General features: G+C 46.2%; 1 protein-coding gene across 2 annotated transcripts in view; it reads right to left on the bottom strand.

The window, feature by feature from the left end:
• Nucleotides 1-22,263, bottom strand: part of sev (receptor protein-tyrosine kinase sevenless) — a 139,719-nt gene that overhangs the window by 33,903 nt on the left and 83,553 nt on the right. For both annotated transcript variants that reach the window (XM_089571910.1, XM_089571911.1), the window contains exons 3-20: nucleotides 18,328-18,381; nucleotides 18,194-18,220; nucleotides 17,237-17,297; nucleotides 15,905-16,128; nucleotides 14,685-14,769; nucleotides 13,304-13,455; nucleotides 12,009-12,162; nucleotides 11,091-11,216; nucleotides 9,836-10,017; nucleotides 7,866-7,960; nucleotides 6,475-6,908; nucleotides 5,209-5,301; nucleotides 4,101-4,310; nucleotides 2,856-2,981; nucleotides 2,264-2,439; nucleotides 1,977-2,166; nucleotides 1,161-1,314; nucleotides 91-257 (exon numbers count right to left, since the gene is read on the bottom strand). In XM_089571910.1, the coding sequence (XP_089428036.1) occupies nucleotides 91-257; nucleotides 1,161-1,314; nucleotides 1,977-2,166; nucleotides 2,264-2,439; nucleotides 2,856-2,981; nucleotides 4,101-4,310; nucleotides 5,209-5,301; nucleotides 6,475-6,908; nucleotides 7,866-7,960; nucleotides 9,836-10,017; nucleotides 11,091-11,216; nucleotides 12,009-12,162; nucleotides 13,304-13,455; nucleotides 14,685-14,769; nucleotides 15,905-16,128; nucleotides 17,237-17,297; nucleotides 18,194-18,220; nucleotides 18,328-18,381 (2,710 nt within the window). The remainder of the gene's footprint in view (nucleotides 1-90; nucleotides 258-1,160; nucleotides 1,315-1,976; nucleotides 2,167-2,263; nucleotides 2,440-2,855; nucleotides 2,982-4,100; nucleotides 4,311-5,208; nucleotides 5,302-6,474; nucleotides 6,909-7,865; nucleotides 7,961-9,835; nucleotides 10,018-11,090; nucleotides 11,217-12,008; nucleotides 12,163-13,303; nucleotides 13,456-14,684; nucleotides 14,770-15,904; nucleotides 16,129-17,236; nucleotides 17,298-18,193; nucleotides 18,221-18,327; nucleotides 18,382-22,263) is intronic.

Genomic DNA, 22,263 nt, shown 5'->3' with positions numbered 1-22,263 from the left:
GAGTACTGCATGCTTAGTTTTCCTCCCGAGTTAGTAAAGACCACCGTGGAACTCCTGCTCTGAACAGCGTCGAGGTAATTAATCTCTTGCCTGGATACGGCTGGAGGGAAGCGTCGACGACGGCAAGAGCCTTGAGCTCGTACAGTCCCAGGCCTTTCAGCGTGGCGACGCTCTGGCCGAGCATATTCGATATGACTGCCTGCTTCTCCTGGTGGATCCAGTAGAGTCGGTCGCTGAAATACCACACTGGCCCCTTCCTAGACGACAAAGGGTGAGAGAAAAACATGCGCGAATGTCAGCATCTCGACTATTGTTCATAGTACAAATTGATTCTTTCTGGGGTATGATAAAGATTGTCAGGTAGCAAAAGACGCTGAAAATATAATTAAAAAAAAAACTCCCGCCATTCGATTCAAACTCGTGACTTCAAAACGGAAAGGGCAGGTTGCCACAGTTTTGAAGTGAACGGCGATGCAGCCTAGCCTCTGTGATTGACGTCGCGAAATCGGTGTCCACGCACGTACTGTACTTGCGGAATCGGCCGGTGATGGCGACACCTGCATTTTGTTTTCTCGTCTTTTCTAGCTTATGAAAGCTGCGTTCTCAATTACAGTGGTCTCTTTGCAATTAAAACGCGATACCCTATCGATACAGGCCTACTTCAGTTATTTATTTATTTCAATTAATTAAACTGTTTTTGTTGCGAAAGCAACACTACGAGAGTCGCCGAGCCATTTCGCGGAGCTGACGAAAGGCCATACTGCGCATGCGCGAGGAGCAGTGACGTCCCACGGCGCACAGCTGGCGTGCCACCGCCGTCGCTGCGCGGGTGACTCAGAGGTGCCGCCGCCGCGCTCGCCAGTTGCGCATGAGCAGTAGCGGCGCACAGCTAGTGTGCCGGGGCCGCTACCGCTGCCGCGCGCTCTCCATCGCCTCTCTCTTTCTCCTCGTTGCTTTCGCATTCCTCCAGGTTTAAGCACAGCTAAACCACTGTCAATTTTTTTCTATTGATTGGACCGACCGCTCATCTCCGCTAATCGATCGACATTAATCGATAGTTATTTACTGGTATTGGTTATCCGGTCGCTCAGCTCAGTTGGTTGGTTACTGTAGATGCGCATAGATTACACATTCATGAACTCGCACAGTCAGTGGCTTACATTTCACTTTCGGTGAGCGGGCCGATGATCTTCCCGGCGATGTGGCTGTCTCCGATGTCCTTTCTCATCGGAGCTTGAAATAGCTTGGATCCCTCGAAGCTCCTAACCATCCAGTACACCTTTCTGTTGCCGACGTCTAGCGTAAGCCCCATTACTGAAATAGTAAGCAGGGAAAACTTTAAATATAGAGTGCCAGGCTGAGCATATGCGAACAGTTTCCTCCGCAGTCACAACAACAAAATTAAATGCAGTGCTTAAGCAACGGTAATATTTTAGTAGCGTTTACAAGCACATAAAAAACAGAAAATGTACCCTTTACTATATGAGCACCGACAAGGAAAAATGCATCCCCCCTTTAGTTATCTTGCGTAATACATGCCACATACAGCACGACAAAAGCATTAAACATTTAAATACAAAGAATACAAAAAACCGGAGAACGTACGAAACTTCTGTTATGGAAAAAGCTGAAGCCACTTCACATGCATGTTCATCAGCCGCAGTTCTTAACGTAGACGATTCTCGCAGTTGTAATTTTGGGCAAACTGTTATGAAAACGTGCAGACGTAAAGAAGAAGTAAAATAACATGCGTAAACTACTCTATCTTTCTTTCTTTTTTTCAAAATGGAAAAGGCGAGCTTAGCCCTAATGACACTTGGCCTACTTATAATTCAACTGGCTACCTCTGGGCAATTGGTTATGACGTCATTTCACCGCTGAATGAGCAAACCAGAAAAATTCAAACGCCTTTAAGTGTCCGGGCATAGTTCCATCTCACGCGTGAAGCACAGACTACGGAAACGACTACCCCTCACCTTGCTTTCCGGAGAAGAGGCCAGTCTGGAAGAAAGACAGGCGGTCCTCGCCGTTGAGTCGCGAGCACTCTACGCTGTGAGAGGTAGCCCAGTAGAGATAGCCGGCCAGCGAGTCCACGGCTATCTCTTGAGCCATCGTTAAAAAAGGAAGCGACTCGGGCTGCGTTCCGTCCAGGTTGGAACGGGATATCTGCGAGGCAAGGTCACCCATTGCGTAGAACTTCAGCTTTTCTCTGTTAAGCCGGAGACAGACTTCACTGAATCACAGGATACCTCTCGGTGCTTACCATCTGCCTCAGCGGGCTTGACCAGTAGAGCTTCGGTGCCAGCCAGTCGACCGCCACAGCGGCCGCGTAGGTGATGTTCGGCAACCGCTCCAAGGAGAAATGCGACGACACGTTGTAGGTGTAGACTGTGGACGTGTTGGTGTTGAGGAACAGCTGGTTCTGATACCAGGCGATATCTGAAAGCGTGGTGTGGGCGTTTCATGTCAACCAGGCGGTTAATCAGTGGCCCAGCGCTAATTACAAAAAGTGGAAGTACTCGAGACACAAATGAACCAAAAGGAGACTTTCGGATCAATCAGATCCCTTGCAACTGCATACTTGTTACGTGGATCGTTACTACCGTAGGTACGGGGATACTCTTGGTTGGCTATACTCTGTTAAGTTTGACCTCAAATGCTATCCTTTTGGTGCACGACAGGTGTCCCCCCCTCCTAACTATGAGAAAAGCCTTGACAACACCTTACTCAAGCCTCTGCGAAATATCTTGGGGATACAAGCGGGCCTATTACGTTTTATTACTCTCCTGCCGAGACGTGCTTTCAAGAAAGCGGTTGCGCTGTTAATCAACGAGAAGAATAAGATAAGCCTCTACCTGTAATGTAGGCCCCGTTGAGACTGCTCCAGTGGATCAGAGGCTGCACGCTGTCTCCCACAATGTCGGACTTGAGCAAGGCTTCACTGGCGCTCCACAGCATGTAAGGGAAGCCTTGCTTGGAGGCTGTTGCGGGATGAAATGTGAGCGTCCGTTGATTAGAGAACTACGTCACGAAGAAGAGCGACGCGAGTAATAGCAAAGAACAGCAGACGAACAAAACACGAATACAGGAACCCAAACGTAAGTGGGATACAATGACTGGTATACAAAGACTGGCCCAAGCTGAAAACAAAAAAAAAAGTGGAACGCATGCCATGATTATGAATTCTCGAAGCTTCACGGTAAACAAAAAAACCACTGGAGAAAATAATATTACAAAATGAACTCTTTAATTAACGTATACATCAGCGCAAAGGAGACCAAGAAAACAGCAGGAATCAAAACAAGCAGTAAGAATATTTACGGGGGAGTAACATGTCAACGGCCTGATATGAAGAACGCAGCTTAACGCAACAAATCGCAGCAAAATCACCTCGACAAACATCGCAAATGCAGCACTTTTTCCACTATCGTTATAATAAACGGGAATCTCGAACGCAAGCCAGCTAAAGCCTGACTATGCTGGCCACAATTTTGACATGTCCAAATAAGAAGACGCGATTTTTTTTATGAACATCAGTCACTCTTTCTTTTTCTGAAAATAGCAGCTTGAACTTTTTTATTAAACAAAACAGGAACACCTCACTTCAAGCGACGAGAGCGTAATTTCCAAGTCTTGAACTACATAGGCCAACGCAGGGCAGTACTTCATATACACGGGAAAATTGGCTGTGGTTTAGCGCTGGTTAAATCTGGAGCAACATCTGCGTGTTGCCCTATATTGTTGCGTGAGTTACATTGCCCACAGTCTCGCTGTTTGGCGTGCTCTTGCACGACCATACTGCGCATGTGCGAGGAGCAAGTGACGTCACTACGCACAGCTGTGCGCCGCTACTGCGCATCGGAGAGGAGAGAGAGAGAGAGAGAGGCGATGGAGAGCGCGCAGCAGCGGCGGCGGCCCCGGCACGCTGCTCCTCGCGCATGCGCAGTATGGCCTTTCCTCGGCTCCGCGAAATGACTCGGCGACTAGCGTAGTGTTGCTTTCGCAACAATACACACAAAGGAGCGAAAATCACATCCCCCTGCTGCATTAAAGCGTCTGCCGCCGACCGGTGCGCCGTGATCGCAATGGGGTCCACTCACGCTTGCGCAGTGTGCGTCCCACGAAGTCCACGGACCAAGGGCCCCTTCCGCCCGGGCTGTAGGCGCGCACCTTGACCGAGTAGGCGGTGTCCGGCCGCAGGTTGCGCACAGTGGTCGTCGTGTCGCTGATGTTCATCGAGTAGATGTGCACCTGCGTAGACTGATCCTGGACGCGGACCTCGTACAGCCAGTGCTGCCAGGCGCCCGCACCTGCGAGGGACACGTGGTTGAATTCATACGAATTTCGCAGGATGCAACGAAATAGTTGCTGGGAGATAAAGAAACTCATCATCATCATCATCAGCCTGACTACGCCCACTGCAGGGCAAAGGCCTATCCCATGTCTCTCCAATTAATCCTGTCCATCGCCAGTTGCGGCACCGTATCCCCACAAATTTCTTAATCTCATCCGTCCACCTAACTTTCTGCCTGTTTAGACTATTTCAGGGTAAAAGATTTCGCATTGTGGTTCCTTTGAGGGGAAAGTACAACATTCGACCACGCCTAGTACGGAGACCTATGACACTGCTGCATTCAAGGAGGGCGTGATAAGACTGCCTAGTCATGGTTGAGCATAGCGAAAAATGGAATAGGCACTTTAATGCGTTCTAACCCAGAGTCTAGACGAAGGCTTGTGCTTTCTTCAGTATTCTATGAATGAATTGAATTTGCGAAGCTTAACAATTATTTTCACTCGCTATTCTTTCATGGTTCTTAACTGCACTTAAGACAAATAATTTTTCCGCACTATTCCTGGCTCAAAAATTCGCAACATTTTTCTCACAAGAAATGAAGATGTAACGAGAAGAGGTCATGGCAGTAAACTGGCGAAGAGAACTCTAATGGTCAAAAAACTCTAATTTGTATTCATTAGCGCCTTAAATGCATACTTCATGGTAGATACGATGTACTAACTTATCCCCATGTACGAAATTCATCTCTCTCTTCGGTGTAAATTTGTGGATATGCCCGGTATGTTCGCTCTTTCACACGTGTGAAAGAGCGAACATACCGCAATTAATGCGCAATTAATTACAACTGCCTTAGAGTCCTAGACTAAATAATTGCAATACGGAACCACATAAAGTACAATCTTTGTTGTACTCACCTAAGCCTCCAAGAAGCCGTGGTCTCTCCCAAGCAATCTTAGCTAGATCCTCCTTGAATATGGCTTGCACTCCTTGAACTGGGTTGACAGGAACTGAGAGGAGAAGAATGATTCAGAGGATCGAATTTCGCGTTGCAGTCGCGCTACGAAATCCGCAATTAAAGAAAAGATTGCCGACGGCAGGGATGGACGGGATTTACCCGAGAAGAAGTTATAATATGCACACAAGTTTTTTTTTGTTTTTTTTCTGAGCACTTACCTCGTGTCCTGATGGTCTGAGGCGGCATTGTGACAGAGAGAGCGTTTTTTGTGTGGTTAGCAGTGGTTGTCAAACTCACAATGTCCAGTGCATGACACAGCTTACGAGCTAAAGATACTCGATGTTATTCGTGCAGAATTTCTATACAGTAAGCAGCAGCTGAGTGCAGCTACCTTCTATGAACGAATGTTTGAAAGTTTCGTTATTATCGTGCTCACCAAACTTGCAATTTTCGCCATTTACTATGGTGCTGACTAAGAGTGGCCATTACAAAGTAACATTTTCGAGAAACTCCCTTAAAAATAAAGGGCGCGGCTTCTCTAGGATTTTTCTTAAGTTTTGAAAAGTGTGAAAGATCAAATTATATTGAAAAAGAATTTGAAGTGTGGTTTGATTTGAATTCTTCCGTGCCGCATTTACATGGTAAAGCAGAGAGATCAATAAATACTCTATTTTAAACCTTGCCCTGGTCAGATCTAAAGGTCTTCAGCGATGAGAGCTAAAGGTTCTCCTGCCCTGACATGCTTCTGACATACTTGAGCTATGTGACCTGTGCGACATTTTTCGATGCGACCTGTGTGATTCGTGCGACACTGGAACTTCCCAGCCAGTTACTCCAGCATATACTTGGCTTTACAGAGTAGTAATTTGGGCCTGTTGGTAGTTCATGATGAGGAAGTTAGAGCGCAAAAAAACAAAGACAAAGTGGAGACGTGGACGGGACAAGCGCTACTTTGTCTGTTTTTTTTTTGCGCTCTAACTTCCTCATCTTGGCTTTACAGTTTCTGTAGCTTGTTTAAAGGTCGAAGCTCTGGAGTATAGTCGTAATGTTTTGCAAGAACATTACCCTCAGAAATAAGCAGAAAGACGAACAGGCAGTTCATAGCTTCTGCCCTGGACAAAATAAAAATGTCAAATGGTGGCTTAGTACGATGTACCCATTCCTCACGTGCCGCTGAAGAACGTAGCAGGTACCAAATCTAAAAGAGAGAAAGCTTGGAACTCACCAGGAAACGGTTGGGAGAGGGGATGGAACACTCCGAGGTAGGAGAACTGCTGTCCTTCGATGGCGTACTTGTTGTGGTAGTACTTGTCCCCTTTCTCATGGTACTCTTCGCCGAAGGCCTCATTGGCCGTCGTCCAGTACAGGTTCCCCATGTGCGAGTCCAGGTGGCGGACGTCGGTGAACTGGTGGCGCTGGGAGTTGCGCCTCACGTCGGTCTCGTCGCCGGCGGACAGCGACACGGACACGACGGTGTTCTGTGACTTCTTGGGCAGCAGCAGCCGGTAGTTCTTGTAGTCCACCACGAACGTCTTGAGGTCGGTGTCTTTGACGAGTAGCTGCGCCTCCTGTCGGGCCGCTGCGGCTTTCTGGATGCGCGCCAGGTCGATGCGGTAGAGACCGCCTGTGGTGCCGTTTTGCAGGACCCAGTAGAGGTAGCTGCACGGCGAAGAGGGGTAAATCGTTTTAGTAAACGGTTCCTCACAGTGACGCTTTCCTGGCATCTAACAGACTAGTGTGTTTGTCTCGTGGAACTCTGACGGTTAGAAATGCGACCTGCCACTAATTCATCTCTCACATTCTTTTTTCGCATGATGGTCTTCAACTTGGCATCCGCTTACCAAGTAGCTCAGATACTAGCGCTTCGAAAAACATATAGTTTGCAGTCGTGCAGTGGTTGAACTGCGCCTTAACGCCTTCGGTCCATAAGGAGCTAAAATATTTTTAGCACAATCAAGAATCAGTGCTTAATCTGCGATATATTTCTAAAAAAAATACAGTACAGAAGAATGCTGCATAAAAACTGCGTTGGTGCCGCGGAGCTTGGCTTGCGCGCTGTGACCAAAACTTATTAAAATTCGCCAAAGTACATATATTTTTAAAGCACAGTGATTAGTGCAGGTATCATGGTGACTGCACCGTGTGAAACCTGGAAAACCCTTCACCAGTAAAAGATTGTATGCGACTATGCCTTACGGCGTGTGAATATCATGGTTGACTGTGTGCTCCTGCTTAATAATACTGTATTGACTGTAAATTAGTAAAGCTATAGATTTTTACATATTTAGCGCGGCATTGCTTCTTAGACGTCGTAAGAGCAGTGGTTTGCTCCCGAGTCCGGAATTCACAACAATGCGGTGACCAGCACTGACAGCCGGCATTTCACGTTCAAATCGGTGGTTCTCGCTTCCGCAAAGCACAGCACGGCATTTAATGCTCTCAGTGCTCTCAACGCTAGAAGGCTAATAGTTAATCTTGGTTATGACTGGAGTTCATTACCACGCACGCGGCCCCTATTGAAATTCAGTATCTTCAAAACCAGCGGTGGCAGCAGAACTCCCATTGTGTAGGGTTACCTTCAATTCCAGTAGGCCTAGGGGGATAAACAAGACTTACCCGTTATAGGGATCAACTTTCATTTCGCTTGGTTTCTTGTTAAATCCCCACACGGCCGTTCGACACTCCTGTCCAGAGAAGTTGCACCGGGTTATCTAGAAAAAAAAAAGGGGGGGGGGGGGGGGGGACAAAAATAAAACAGGGTTGTTGAAGAAGCTCGTGTGTGCCTTTTCTTTACATCCACACTGTTGCATGCAGGTAGGAAAGAAACCTACACAACTTCGTAAACCGTATACATCTTTCAGGAATGAGTAGAAAAAGAACGATTTCCTGCTGCTCCGGTTAACTTCTTGGCTGACAGAAATTAACGACGCTCAGCAGCTAATATCACGCTAACCCAATGTAGACATAACAAACGACACAAATATGAGCGTAAGTAAGAGGCGGAAGCAAAAAGGAAAGCTTCCTAACGTCCTAACACGGCACGGTCCTAACGTACTACACTAGGCCAATGCTTTAACAGTACCGCGCGAGCGTCGCCCAAACTGCTTGTCAGCGCCTTATCGCGGCGCGGAGCGGGGTAGGCAGCGCGTACTCACAAGTTTTCCTACACAGCGATTGTCGCCTGCTGGTGGCGGCCGAAAGCAATGGCTTCTGGGCCGCGCACCTGTTCGTGAGGCGTGATTCACGAAGCCGTTTTCTCAAAAGCTGGTCACTTGTGTCCAAACCGACAATGCCCTTTATCTGGCCCGCAATCATGAAGGGATCCGCAGCAGCTAAGCAAGGATGGTCATATCTTGCTCTGGATTGCCTTTCGTTTTAAACACCTGGCCGCATCCCCAATGAGAGCTTCATCACGAAAGGCCTGAATGATCCTATTAACTGTTGCCTTCCTCACTCCAACTTCCCTAGCTATCTTCCTTTGAGATTTCTCCGCTGTCGCCAATGCTACAATACGGCGCCGCGTTTCTTCCGGGATGCGTGGGGCAATCTTCTTGCTAAGACAGCTAATGAGACAATTTCAACTGGGCGAAAGCAATTTATACACAACCGTAGCTGCGTTGTCACCGAATATGCCAGCGTAGTGAATTTCGCGGCTAGGTAAACGCTAGCGACATGCCTTTATCGACCTTCATCAGAGATTTGGCCACCCTGTCGTTCGCTGCTCTTTTTCTTTCCCATGAGACCGCTGTCACCAACCGGGGGTGATGATAAGAACGCGGCCGGGGTTGTGTAGCGATATTGGGAAGAACCAGGAGACGACAATGGCTGTGTAGGAACACTTGTGAGCACACGGTTATTCTCGCTGGCTTCACCGCTCCGCACCGCGATAAGGCGCTGGCAAGCAGTTTGGCCGACGCTCGCGCGATACTGTTAAACAATTGGCCGGGTGTACATTAGGTATTACGAATAGGCATGGGCCAACAAGTTCTACGAAACTCCAAATCAAACTTTCTCTCAAGTTCACATTTGGTTAGGGTTACGTATCGGCCAGGCGGTCTGATAAGATTGTACCATCGATGATGTTTGCTTGACAGACATGCATCGTTATTTATTTATTTATTTATTTATTTATCATCATACCCACAGCGCCACTGTCTAGCATTACAGTGGGGAGGGGGGGGGGGGGGTTGAAAAAGGAAAAGTATACAAATGCCACCGCGTGCAGGCCGTTACAAGAAAAGATAACATTATTTATAAAAGCGCACTCCATTTCGAAATAAAGGTGACTTCTTGTGTTCTTGCTACTAAAGCGTGTGTCTGCTGTCTAGAACAGAACAGTTGGCCCGAAGTTTTCTTGCATTCGACTAAGATAAGTCTGAAGTAGGTCGGAAGAAGTTATGGTTGTCTTGGTACCAGAAAAAAAATATCAGAGGACGAACAGCATAAGCAAGTCAAGACGGGTAGGTATCTCATTATTGAAAACGCATGTGCTCCTGAATCCTGAGGCAGCCTGATACCTCAGCATCATTAGCATTTGCAGCTGCCCCTTCAACAGTAGGCGAAAGGACAGGTGGTTGTGCACTGACCTGGCCGTCTTCCAACACGTAGAGCAGCTGGTTAAGCCAGTCGACAGAGAGGAGACCGGGGTGACTAGAAGCGTTGCGCATGATCGGGCTGTAGCGGAACTCGTCCGAAAGGTCAACGCGGTAGATGGTGCCCGATGTGTCTGCCACGAAGAGCATGTTCTGGGATACGTGCATCCCGACGCCTGCAAGGAGAAATAATAGAAATTTTTCAGTTAACCCAAGAGTTGACTAGAAATTATGAAGGAATGGGCGAGGGGTCTTTTTATTTGTTCCAGAAATAAACTAACAGAGAGTGATGCACAGATTGCATGGCATAAAGTCATAAAGTACTTCATGACCGCGAACAACTCAGTCGAAAAAAATGACAGAATGTTTTGTCATCTTCTTTTAAAGAGAAGTAGTTCTGTAGTATTGCAGTGTTTTTTTTTTGTCTTGCTGTAGTATTTCTCTGTAGTATGTTTCCATAGTTCTCCCGGCCCGACAAGCGACAGCACAATACTACAGAAAATTTTGTTGTTACTACAAAAATTTTCTGTTACTACAAGTTCATGCCCAAAAATACGACAAAACTCTGTCGTAACGGCAAAAATTTTCTGTTGTGTTCTTGACATGGAATGATAAGAACCTTGAAGCGATTGTATGCTGAATCATGCTAGCATCTTTCGTATTGAAAGTGCACTAACCAATGTGTAGGACTACACACGCTCACCTGGTAAAAACAAATCAAGGCAACTCAGTTTTTGACAGTTCATTTTTTTTACTTTCAGTTACCTTTCTTAGTGGTTTTAGAGGAATCCCCCACGGTGGAGTAGATTTGCAATAAGGGAGTAATTATTCTAAGGAAGTAATTATTCATTGGCATTAAAACAAGCGCATCTATACGGCTACAGAGGAAAGCTATAAAGCTTCCATAGAAATTTTGTACTGTTCTCACTTCGAGTTATTGATCAATTCGCTCTCGCCCTACCACATGCTAGTCGTCCCGGTTTAGGAAGAATCTTTCTTTAACTACAAAGTTTCTGTGGAAGCTGTATAGCTTTCCTTTGTAGCCGTATAGCTGCGCTTGGGTGGATGCCAGTGAGTAATTACTCCCTTATCTTTCTTCTAACCTGCCGCAGTTTCTGTACGTAAAAATCGTAGCGACGTAAAAAGGCCATATGCACTGCAAACGCCTTTAAAGGAGTATAAAATTGCGAATGATGCTCGCGCTTCAGTGTAAGACATGTTTGGCGATTTTCATCCGATGAGTACTCACCAGTTATCTCGACAGAATGCGATGGCGTGTTAAACTCTGGCGCTGGGACGTCCAGGATGCTAAGGCCTTGTTTCAACACTTGCCATTTAGTGGCGATGATCAGGTACGGTTCGGGGACAGGTATCACTGCGCAGGCGGAGAGAATTCCTTGACGAAAATCCGCGATGCGGTGGAAACAACGAGTCACAATTTGTTAAACACGGGTACTTGAAAAATGATGGCTTGAACTTTTGTCGGATAAATGCAAGGCTGTGCCAACGCCCTAACATGAAAATGGGGGTCTGGTAATCGAACTACGTATCCTAATTGTTCAGCGCCAACAATACTTGCAGTAGAAATCGATGGTGGCGAAAATTTCTGAGCAACATGAGAATGTTCCAAACAATGATGGGGAGGGAAAGACACGCCGAGTAGTAAATGTAGTTTTCACCCCAAAGCAAATGTGAACTAATCTGGCTTCTAGAAGGATTTCACCAAGCGCCACTTACTTATATGGCTTTTCAGACTGCTTTGACGGTGTAAGCTCGTCAGAAAAAAGAAAAAAAAAATTCTAGCGGGATATACGCCATCAGTGTGTAATAAGAAGCGGGAAATAACTTCGAGCCAACGTTTTTTCTTTGAATGGTCTAAAACTGGAAAAAGCGCTAAGTAACCTGCGTTAACATTACGCTGTAAACGCTTGGATTTAATGATGGATCTGGTAATTTAGTAGTACGGTAGTGCGTTACGGCGAGCCCAAAAACGCATGTTATGTTAGGCAAATGTTAGGTATTCGATGTTTGGCCGTAATATTTACGGCGTGAAGAAGCGTAATCCGCAGGACAAAATATAAAAAAACAACTGCGCTGTTAATCGTTACTTTTGCGACAACAAAGCGAACTTTAGGGGCAAGTGGAAAATAACATGACTTCTGCTTACTATTGCTGACGCTTTGGGGAGGCGTAGTAATGTTGCGCTTGTCGGCTGGTCCCATGCCGAGGTTGTTGTTGGTCGCCACGGATACCGTGTAAAGGGCCTCGGGCCGGAGACCGCTGAACATGAAGTATAGGCCGCCGGACACGTCCGAAACATCCTGGGAAATGCAGGAAGGTAAGGTTGTAGTGCTTGACTTCAGAAGCAGTGGGAAGATTTCCGGCTTAACACTCGAAGGCACAGTGAGCACTTTAATATTTGTTGTTTTCCGGAAGGACAAGAGTTTACCATAGCAATTAATTTTTATCGAGTACTTCTTTTTTCAAGGCGAGACCGATATGAAGTGAATTTGTGAAAGAAAGGGTGTGGTGTGCTTCATAGCTATCGCCACCACTTTATCGCGTCGGGGCAGGCAGTAACGATAGACGAACGTTTTTGTTACTGCGTGAAATATAAAACAGGCGAGATAGGCTAGGCACGTCGTGGATGGCTGTTCTGACAAATATATATCGAGTGATTTAATTTTTTGTACAAAATACTGCGGACACCAAGTCCAAGCATTGTAATTTCACAAGTACAAGTTAGTGAAATTAGAAAGCAACAGCACTGCGAAATAAAAGCAAAAATAGCAATAGGGTTCTAGACTTCACGGGGCAACAGTTTAATTACCTCATGCCAATCTGTTATTGTGCGTGGAAAAATCAAAAGCTTGTGTCTGTTTCAGCGAAAATAGGGGTTAGAAAACTAGGACGGTATTGTCCGAGTTTGTCTAGGAGGTAATGGCTTTAAGTATTCTAGTTTATTGCCGTCTGTCTTTTTCCATACTCTCAGTGATGCCACGCGCATGTCTGAAATAAAGACCCAGAGTCTCAAAGTCATTCCACGTTACTCGCGGTCAGTTTAGGTGCACAGGTGATCGCGCTATTAACCAATGCTTTAACCGTCAATCACAAAGAGAACAAGGCAGGGGAAAGCCTCAGGGTGCTTGTCAACGTTTCGGCAAGAGGACTTATCTCCACCTCTTGTCGAAACGTTGGCAAGCACCTTGAGACTTTCGCTCCCTTGTTCACTCTGTGATTATCAAGAACCACCTGACCTACCTCTATCTACCATGAACGCTTTAACCAATAGCCTTAGTCCCTGAGTACATACCGAAAAGTATCGCTCTTACTTCAACTTCGTGTACCGTACATTTACGGTTAAGAACAGAGTCCAGGTATAGCTCTGGATACGTATATGATTGTCTATAGCCTGCAGGCTATCGCCTGTGTAAGTACCATCGGCCGCAACGAGCTGCGTACCTTGACCGTGGTGAAGCCGTTGGGGTGTTCCACGAGGTAGAGGGCGTAGGAGAGGATGGGACCGTTGGGGAACAACGGCGGGTCCCAGCTGACGGCGATGCTCCGTGGGCCGACGGTGGTGAGGCTGGTGATCTTTGGCGGGGTAGAAGGAACTGGGCGCGCGTAGTGAGGAGGAAATGTAAACAGTCCGATAAGCTGTCTGTTTTGAAATAGACTAAATGGTGGCTGGTTTCTGCCTGTAGAGCTGCCCGCACACTTAAGCCGAACAAACATTAAGGACCTTTCTCGCTTTCCTGTTGAAGCACAAAGAACAATACGCTTGCAATGTATACGTTCTTCTTTTTACGAAAACAGACATATGTAGTTGACAGCAGGTCTAAGAGCAAAGCTTACCGCGAAAATAAGATACCTGCTCCCTTAACTCCCTTAGCCACATTGTTTGTTGATGCTACCGACGTTTCAGGAATACGTCGGATTTGTCTGCGCGCATATGTGCCGTTCGAGTCGTATCTTGGACATAACGACACATAGGTTTGATGCAATTTACACGCGACGAAGGAAAAAGAAAGATAAGCCTTTAGCAGAGCCTATACTTTCGCAATTCTAGTTGTTCTTGGTAATAAAGCAGGGAAGGGCTCGCGGAGAGTTGGCAGCTTTAACGGCTAATGAATTTACCAGGCACCATAAAATTTAAGCCAGCACCTAAAACCTTACTATGCGTGCGGCATGATGTTGCAACTTCTAGCATGTCGAACATTCTTGGACAAAAAATTTAAATGTTGGAAAATCGTAAGGTATTATTACGGAAATACTGAAGCTAACAGTCCATTCTTTCGATGTGTAGCAAAATCTCCCTCTTAAAGTTTTCCCGCCGCTCACATCGAGCAATTAAGACTGGAGTAAAAAACCAATGGGGAATGCTTCTGACACTAAAAAGAACGCTAATACCAAAAATATGCAAGCCTGCCGAAGGGAGATCTGCGGATATATTGATTGTTATAGTGAAATAGTTCAATGTATAAAAATGCGTTCATAAAGTCTTTCCTGTTGAAAAATACTTTTCTCCAGAATTTTTGGCCACAAACGAAATAGATACTCTTTACAAGTGCATACTAGAGGAACAAGCCCGCCAGAAGCTTCCTTCGACTATTCTCTCTAAGCCGGCATGTGCCTTGCATAACCGGTTAAGCTGCTTTCTTTGTTGTTGTTGTTGTTGTTGTTGTTGTTGTTGTTGTTGTTGTTGTTGTTGTTGTTGTTGTTGTTGTTGTTGTTGTTGTTGTTGTTGTTGTTAATCAAGCCATTTCACAAGTTTTGTCGTCGGCGAGACAACCTGTTATGCACTACACTTCATAGTTCACGAAACAAGAGGATCGCGCATTACCTCCATAAGGCAATGTAGATATCGCAACGCTGGGTTGCGAGAACAGGGGGCTCTGGTTTGGCAAGAGGATCCACGCGACTCGGAACTGCGAACAAGTCGAAACAGTAAGATGAGCACACTTCATAGCAGGGTTCTGACTATTTCGTGCATGCTTAAAATTGCTGCAGGACATTAGTGCTTGCGGTATTCAAACTAAGGCAAACCAGGGCATCGCTGTGGCGATTGGTGTCCTTAACAGGCCTTAACAGGTGTCCTTAACTCCATTACTCTACTCACCACCTATGTCCTTCTTGGACACGCTTCATTTTGCCCTTTCTAAACTGAAGTTTCTAACTGCTTTACAAAGAGCGTTTGGGAATTCTAATGACGCCTGTCGGATGAATTATTCATGTGGGTACTGTTTAAAGACAAAAGAGTTCTTAGTAAGTCAACCTGCTTGTTGTTTGGTGCTACAAAGTACCTTTTCCACGTTATCCCTTTATCTCAAGCTTGCAGTTTCTTTGCAACTACATGTGTTAAGCAAGGTGATGCTTCAGGTGTATCTAAAATAAAAAAAAAAAATTAAAGGTCACACTTGGTGAATTCGACATTAGCACCATGTATGCATGACGTATCATTTCCTTAAACCTTTTTAAAAAGAGATCCACATCAAATCAAATAAATATTAAAGGCTTCTACGCATCGTTGGCGATTATTTCATGAGTGTATCCATTTTACTCAGCATGTGAAGCCGACGTCCCTTTCATGCTGCGTTACTAGCATGAAATGAGGTCTATAAGCATAAGCTTTTGAAACATTTTCAATGTTTAAAACCTGCACGTGCATTCTGGACTGTGCTGCGTATACGCAATAATCTGCATCTCTAAAACGCTGCAATCGAAACGCTGCTGCACCAATCGAGTGGCAATATGGTGGTGTCCAGAAGAGAAATAGAAAAAGTGCAATCATATTCGGCACCCATTTGAAGGCAAGTGAAAATGCGCTCTGTGGACCGCGTTTTACGGGGATTATTTCAAACTATTCATTTTTTTGCCGCTTTGTCATTGTTAAATCCAGCCTCCGATGGCAGAGTCGCTGAATGGCATCGCTTGCTAGCTGTCAGCTTTGACTTAGCAGGTGGCAGGTGCAACCCGAGGTTTCCTCTTTTTCACCAGACACGGCGGTGTGGCTTTGTGTAAGAAAGAAGACGTTATGCAGACGGGGTGGCCGAAGCTACTCACCCTGTACTTTGTGTAGGGCCTGAGTCCCTGCACGCGCAGCACGTTCTTGGCGAGTGGCAGGTCGGGCTGGTAGTACTCCCAGTCGCTGGGCAGGGCCTCGTACTTCCACTGCACCAGGTAGGTGACGTTGGGCGCCAGCGGCGACGCCTTCCAGCGGATGGTCACCGTGTCGTTGGTGCGCGAGTCGGCCACCAGGTAGGGCGGCTGCGGCTGGCCGATTTGTGCTGCGCATGCAAACAGCCGTTAGTGCACGCCTCCCATTAACAAACGCTGTCCTCCGCGTAAGTACGTCTGCGAATGCGACTTCCGGTAAGAGGTTTATCTTTGCTACTGTTAACTCACTCAATTCGTCAAGACTTCCTAATACGGTGCGCTGACTTGCTCCAATGATCGCGCTGCGATTTGCAGAATTACGTTTATTCTTTTTTTTTTATCGTCTGCGTTCGTCATATACGTGCAAACGACGTCTTTGCACACGACGCGCTGCGCGAAGCCACAACTATCAAAGAACAACAAGGTCACATTCGGTGTTTACAGGCACGTTTTTAAGCTAGCTGCTGCTATGCAAACAGAGAATGGTTTACCAACGCACAAAAGTTTCCTGTTTCGCAAACACTGCAGACTTTATTCTACAGACTGCACAACGTGTAAAAGTTAACGATATCAAGCTATAGCATACCAGTCTCATTCTCTGATTATCTCGATTTCACTGAGTCGATAGGAGAGCTGCGGGGAGCGGCCAGAGATGCGTTTGGTTTCAAATACAACTCTGTTTTGCTTATGAGAGCAAGAGAACACGGAAAGGCAGCTGCATTTTGGTTTGGTTTGGTTTGGTTTATTCGGGTTTAACGTCCCGAAGCAACTTAGGCTATGAGGGACGCCGTAGTGGAGGGCTCCGGAAATTTCGACCACCTGGGGTTCTTTAACGTGCACTGACATCGCACAGTACACGGGCCTCTAGAATTTCTCCTCCAAAGAAATTCAGCCGCCGCGGCCGGGATCGAACCCGCGTCTTTCGGGTCAGCAGCCGAGCACCATAGCCACTGAGCCACCGCGGCGGGGCAGCTGCATTTTAATGTGCTCACCTTCAAAATACTGTAATCGAAAATTCTCAAGAGGACCGATTTCAAACATAAGTACGGTGTTTGGTAACATAGTGGTTGCATTGCATGCGGCTGAAGCGGCTGCTGTATTCATGAAACTTTATTTAGGTTTTGTTTTCTCGAAAGCTCCTAGTACCACCGTCAAAACAAAGAAATGTTGATCAAATTAAGTGAGAAAAGTTAAAGAAAGCCTAAGCACTGATGGACGTAAGTATTAGTTATACGTCACCTTTGATATGTCGCAGGTACTCCGTGACCGCCAGGTTGCACCCCATGAGGCAGAACAGATCCTGGAGGTAAGGTTGTTGTGTTGTGTTAGGTTTAATGGCACATAGGCAGCTAAGGCCATCATGCGCCAAGCACAAGGCGGATGTAAGGCGTATAACAATTAGATCAGAAGTTGCACCACACCAATGCAGTGCAAGATCCATGCACATAAATCTTTTTTGAGATCGTTTGTTAGTCACATGTCCTTATTAATCAAGTGCTTTTCTCTGCGACTGCTTCCAATAATGTGAATACTGATTATTGTGTATAATTCTTCAGAAGTAGCGCTCTTACGCAAGGGGTTAGTTATAATATGATGTCAAAATTTTAAATTAAAAACGGCCAGATTGGGGTACTAGACCTAGCTTACTATCCGGAATAGACTAAACTTTGTCCATGGAAGAATAGGCCCGAGGCGAAATGGCGAATTGTCCAAGAGAGCGCATACTATACAAGCGAATTCATTAAGTACTACGCCACTGTCGCCGGCCAACTTAGTTTCGAGTCTGTGCCTCCGTGCGCACCACTTCCTTGTCCATTGTCTTCAGCGAAGATTTTATCTAGCCAGCCACAAAAGTGGGAGACAGGAGAAAGGATTAGACAACAAAGGAACGAGGAGCGCGATTATTAAGTCCCGTCTTGCGTGTAGAAGGGTTTTACTCGGACATAAGCAAACACTATAATCAAGTTCTTGTTTCCAAGCCAGCTTTGTGACGCGTAATTCATGACGTGATTCCACGTCTAGTAGAGTGAAACAAACGCTGCTTTTAATAACTGGTTATCCTCTGGACCCCCAATTATCCTTAAGGTTATGAGTTCCGACTCTGGAGTGTGTAGACGTTGAAAATACAGCAAGAGCCACACTGAATGAAAGGCATGCGGCACGGGCTCGGGCATTCTTGGATAAAAAAAGCCTTACCTTTCCATGGGATGGTCCCGTCTTATTCTGCGCGTGAAAAAAGTAAGAGAAGAAATTAGGAACTTGGAGGCAGAAGACGCGTGGAATTAAACATCGCCAATGTATAATGACTTGACGAGGAGGCATCCACTTACGCAAATATTATCGCAGGACAGCGGGTAGTGCCACTTGTCGCAACCATCTCGGCACTGAAATGAGATCAAGAAAGCAAAAGACAATGCAAGAAATTCTTTAATTTGGCCCGCTTCATTGCGTCTGACGGAAGATTTTGAAAGAAGCGAGACATCGGCTACGCGAAGTTCCGTCTGTACACAAGAGGAAAAAGACTTTTCGACACCGTCTTGCGACAGCACTGACATCTGAAGACCATTGTTCGCATCTCTGACCTCTTTTCTTTTTTTCTCCTGTATATGGCAACATGCCAGAGACGGTTTTGCTCTCATTTTGGGGATGATCTGATTTCTTCTCTAGCAACGTATTACGGACAACAATGGGGCGATTGTAGAGAAAGAGGTGAAACGAGACAAGAGAGGTGTATTTAAAAACAAAGCTGGCCTCCATATCAAGTCTGAGCCGTTTTAAGGTCTCACACCTCTGAGCAACTTTCGCATTAACGTTTCCTCAAGACACAGCTGATGGCGTTATCTAACAATCCACGGTGTATTTACCACCAGCTCATTCTTATACCTGCTGGTAGTTCATGTTATTCAGATTATGCGAACTTGTACTAGTATCAACGGAAACGACGGACATCTTCAGACTAGTGAGTGCAGTTAAGAGGAAAGAGTGCAAGTTGATAGCAAATGTATGCAAGACAACAAACCGCAATCACGACGAGTCAGCGGACATAAGTGTACTGCATAAAGAGGAAATTAAAAAAAAAAAACTAAAGAAGGCGGAGATTATACCACTGATGCCACTGCCAGGACCGAACGGTTCGGCTGGTCATTGCAGATAAATAGAATGATTTTTTTAACTCTATTATTTCTTGATTCGTGTTTTTAGATTGCAAACTACAGAAAGCGCTAGATGTATTATCGGGGACAAAAGGGGTATAATCCACACGGCGGGAGCCATAGCAACAGAAAACTGGGGCACTTTGGCGAGCTAAAGCACGAAACATTTAAACGAGCCAAGCGACATGCCTGCTGATAATAAAGGTCACGCATTGGCTGTCTCGATCCTAGATGCCGCCTGTAGATGGCGTTGCAAAGCAGTTTTCCGTAGTTCTCCATTGCTCCGGCTCCCGCCGCGTGGAGGATACCACTTTTGTCCCCGATAGTACAATAGCCATATGCTCTTCACGGGTTCGTCTGGCACATTAAATGCTTTACAAGGCATGAAACGTGGCTCTTCCCGATTAATTAGAATGTCAAGAGCTCGGTAGGAACCCATATCAGTGCGTGGAGGCTGTTCCGGTAATGTTCGAAACAGCGAGAGAAAAGGCTGAGTGGCACCTGTAAATGTTCTTTTTTTTTTCGAAAGTGTTGATGCATTAGCGCCTTGGCCCGTCAGGAAGCACAAGAACTGGCAGGTGCTCTAAGGCTGAGTCAGAATTCGTAAGCTCGAGGTGAAATGAATGGCTGAATCTGTGCGTACACCACGCACTTCTTTTCGCCTTGTTCTTGTCTGAACCAGTGCGCCTGTTGTACAGAGTGTGCTAGAAGAAATAGCAGACTTCATATAGCAACGTCCGTGGCGCTAGATATTCTATCGCTTCGCACAGCCATAGAGAACGCTCAAACATTAACGCCCTATGTGTGTACGCTTGTGTTCGTATCCGTTAACGGAATCCCCGCCTATAACGTAAATCTGACGAATGGCCTCACAAGTTTGTTTTCTTTCTCGCCGCACCCTTCGCGACCAGGAACGCATCCATACACAAACTTTGCCGCGAGTGTAGTTTTCTGGCGGTAATAATCGAGGAAGGGCATCTAAAAGTCAACGCCCCCTGCAGAGGATATCACAACTTCTTCGCCCGCTAAGGAACACAAACAGCGGCAACTCATAAGTCCCCGATCAGCGAACTCCACGTGCAGCGCCAACATGGAGGCGACGGCGTCGGGCGGCCTCACTGATATTCGTATATATACATAGGCCCGTTTCAAGTATACGGAAGAAAGTGTGATAAACACACAGCGAGGCTCTTTTCTTTTTTCCCTCGGCGCAGGTCTGCGTCTGAAAGGGAGGCAGTCATAACAAGTCATTAATGTTTCCCGCCTTAAGGGGCTGAAAGGTTATTGAGCAATGGCGTCAAGTGTTTTGGCGGGGTTCTTGCCCGTTTGAGGGAACCGAAGAAAGAAGAGTTTGAGCAGGGGAGTTCAGAAGCCAGCCGTGGCACATAAAGATGAGTGCATGGGATCCGTTAAAGGCTGGACCTTCTTTACGACCGATCTGCAGAATCAAGGCCCGCAAGCCGCATTGTTTACCTAAGGGCAAAGGTTAAAGATGATAGCGTATAGATATTAGAGGCCAGCAAAGTAGTTTGTTGTATATGGGGTATGTTGTCGCCATAACGCTGCATGCGAGAAGTTCAACTCAAGAAATTTCGCGCACGCTGCCGGTTCAGACTTGACGATATGCAGTGATTATGTGACGTCACATTAGCACAGGGTGGCAGAAGTTCTGAACTACGCGTGACCCCAAGACTCATTGCTCCAGCTACCTTGTGAGAAAGGAACTAAGAAGGTAGGTTAGAGCAAAATCCGGGCTTCATCTTGGCAAAAACAGCACGCTCAGAAAGCGTGTTTAATGGCGCATAAGCGGCTAAGGCTATCAACCTAAGGCTAAGGCTCAGAAAGCAACCCGCGTCAGCCATAGCACCAGCCAGTGCCTTCTGTTAAATCTCGTAAACTCCCCCTAAAACCAAAACTCTTCATTCCCATAATAGCTTTGTATGAAAGCTTTCGTGGATCAAAATTGTATCCCGCATTATTGTTTCTTTTTTAACGAATTCAAGCGCACAACAACACGCACACAAGAGACTAAAGACACAGGACAGGCGCTATCAAAACTATTTTTTTCTATCAAAACTATTATTTTTAGCGCAGTACTGCTGTCATAAGAATTTCAAAATTCGCCAACATAAGTGTGGACGGTTGAGGTTTCCGCCAAATGAAATCGCTTTATTCGAAGCGTCGCTTCATGCAGAAAGTGTCTTCGCGGCCAATGAATACGCTTACCTCGAACTGACACATATCTGCTTTTTTACGAATACTGCTAACATCGAACCCTTTCGTAATAAAAAGAAGCAGCTCGAAAAGGCAAGGACGAACACAAGACAACAGGAGTGGACAACAGGAGGAACAACAGGACAACACAAGACAACACCGCCAGTCCTGTTGTCTTGTGTTCGTCCTTGTCTTTCCGCGCTGCTTCATTTTTTAAGGCGAAAGCCTTGAATGCCCCATCAATGTCGTCAAAAGGTTGTCGACAGAAGGTTGCCAGCACAGGTGTCACGCTTTTCGGTTGGTCGAAATGGTTATGACGTCAGCGTGCACGGATTCTAAGTAATGAGGTCACCCACGGATGCCTGACGCCCCTTTTGAAGCAGACGACAACTAATAAAATAGTTGTCGTCCGCTCCGACAGGAGGCGTAAGGCGTCCGTGGGTGACCACATTACATACCTCATCACTGCGAACAGAGCCATGGATAGAACCGAACTCATCGAAGCATGGAGAGAGTCGTGCTAAAGAAGCAGTCAAAGTCTGCAGTCAAAGTGTGTAGTTGTAATGTGTAGTCAAAGAGTCTTGTCAAATAAAGCACTAGTACAGCACAAACAGTCGCGCAGTCAATGCCAAACAGTGCGCCAGGAAAGGCTTTCGCCTTGCAGCACTTTAGAGAGCCAAAGTGCTCCCTGAACTTTTTATGCATTCTGACCAATAAGCCCAAATCAAGACTATAACCCTTTCGATACATCAGCAGCCAGTGTGCAGACGGCATTCATGAATCGCTATCGCAGATGAACCTCTTACCGAACGCAACGTAAACTCTATATAGCTCCACCCTCGCTTATTTTAGCATGTAGAGTTGCCAACAGCCGGCGCCACCGCGTCAGCATCCACGGGT

The sequence above is a fragment of the Amblyomma mixtum genome, chromosome 2 (assembly GCF_055824585.1).
Source record: "Amblyomma mixtum isolate Tamu chromosome 2, ASM5582458v1, whole genome shotgun sequence".
Lineage (NCBI taxonomy): Eukaryota > Metazoa > Arthropoda > Arachnida > Ixodida > Ixodidae > Amblyomma > Amblyomma mixtum.
The sequence above is the reverse complement of the archived record's forward strand: the minus strand, read 5'-3'. Positions and strand labels throughout refer to the sequence as shown.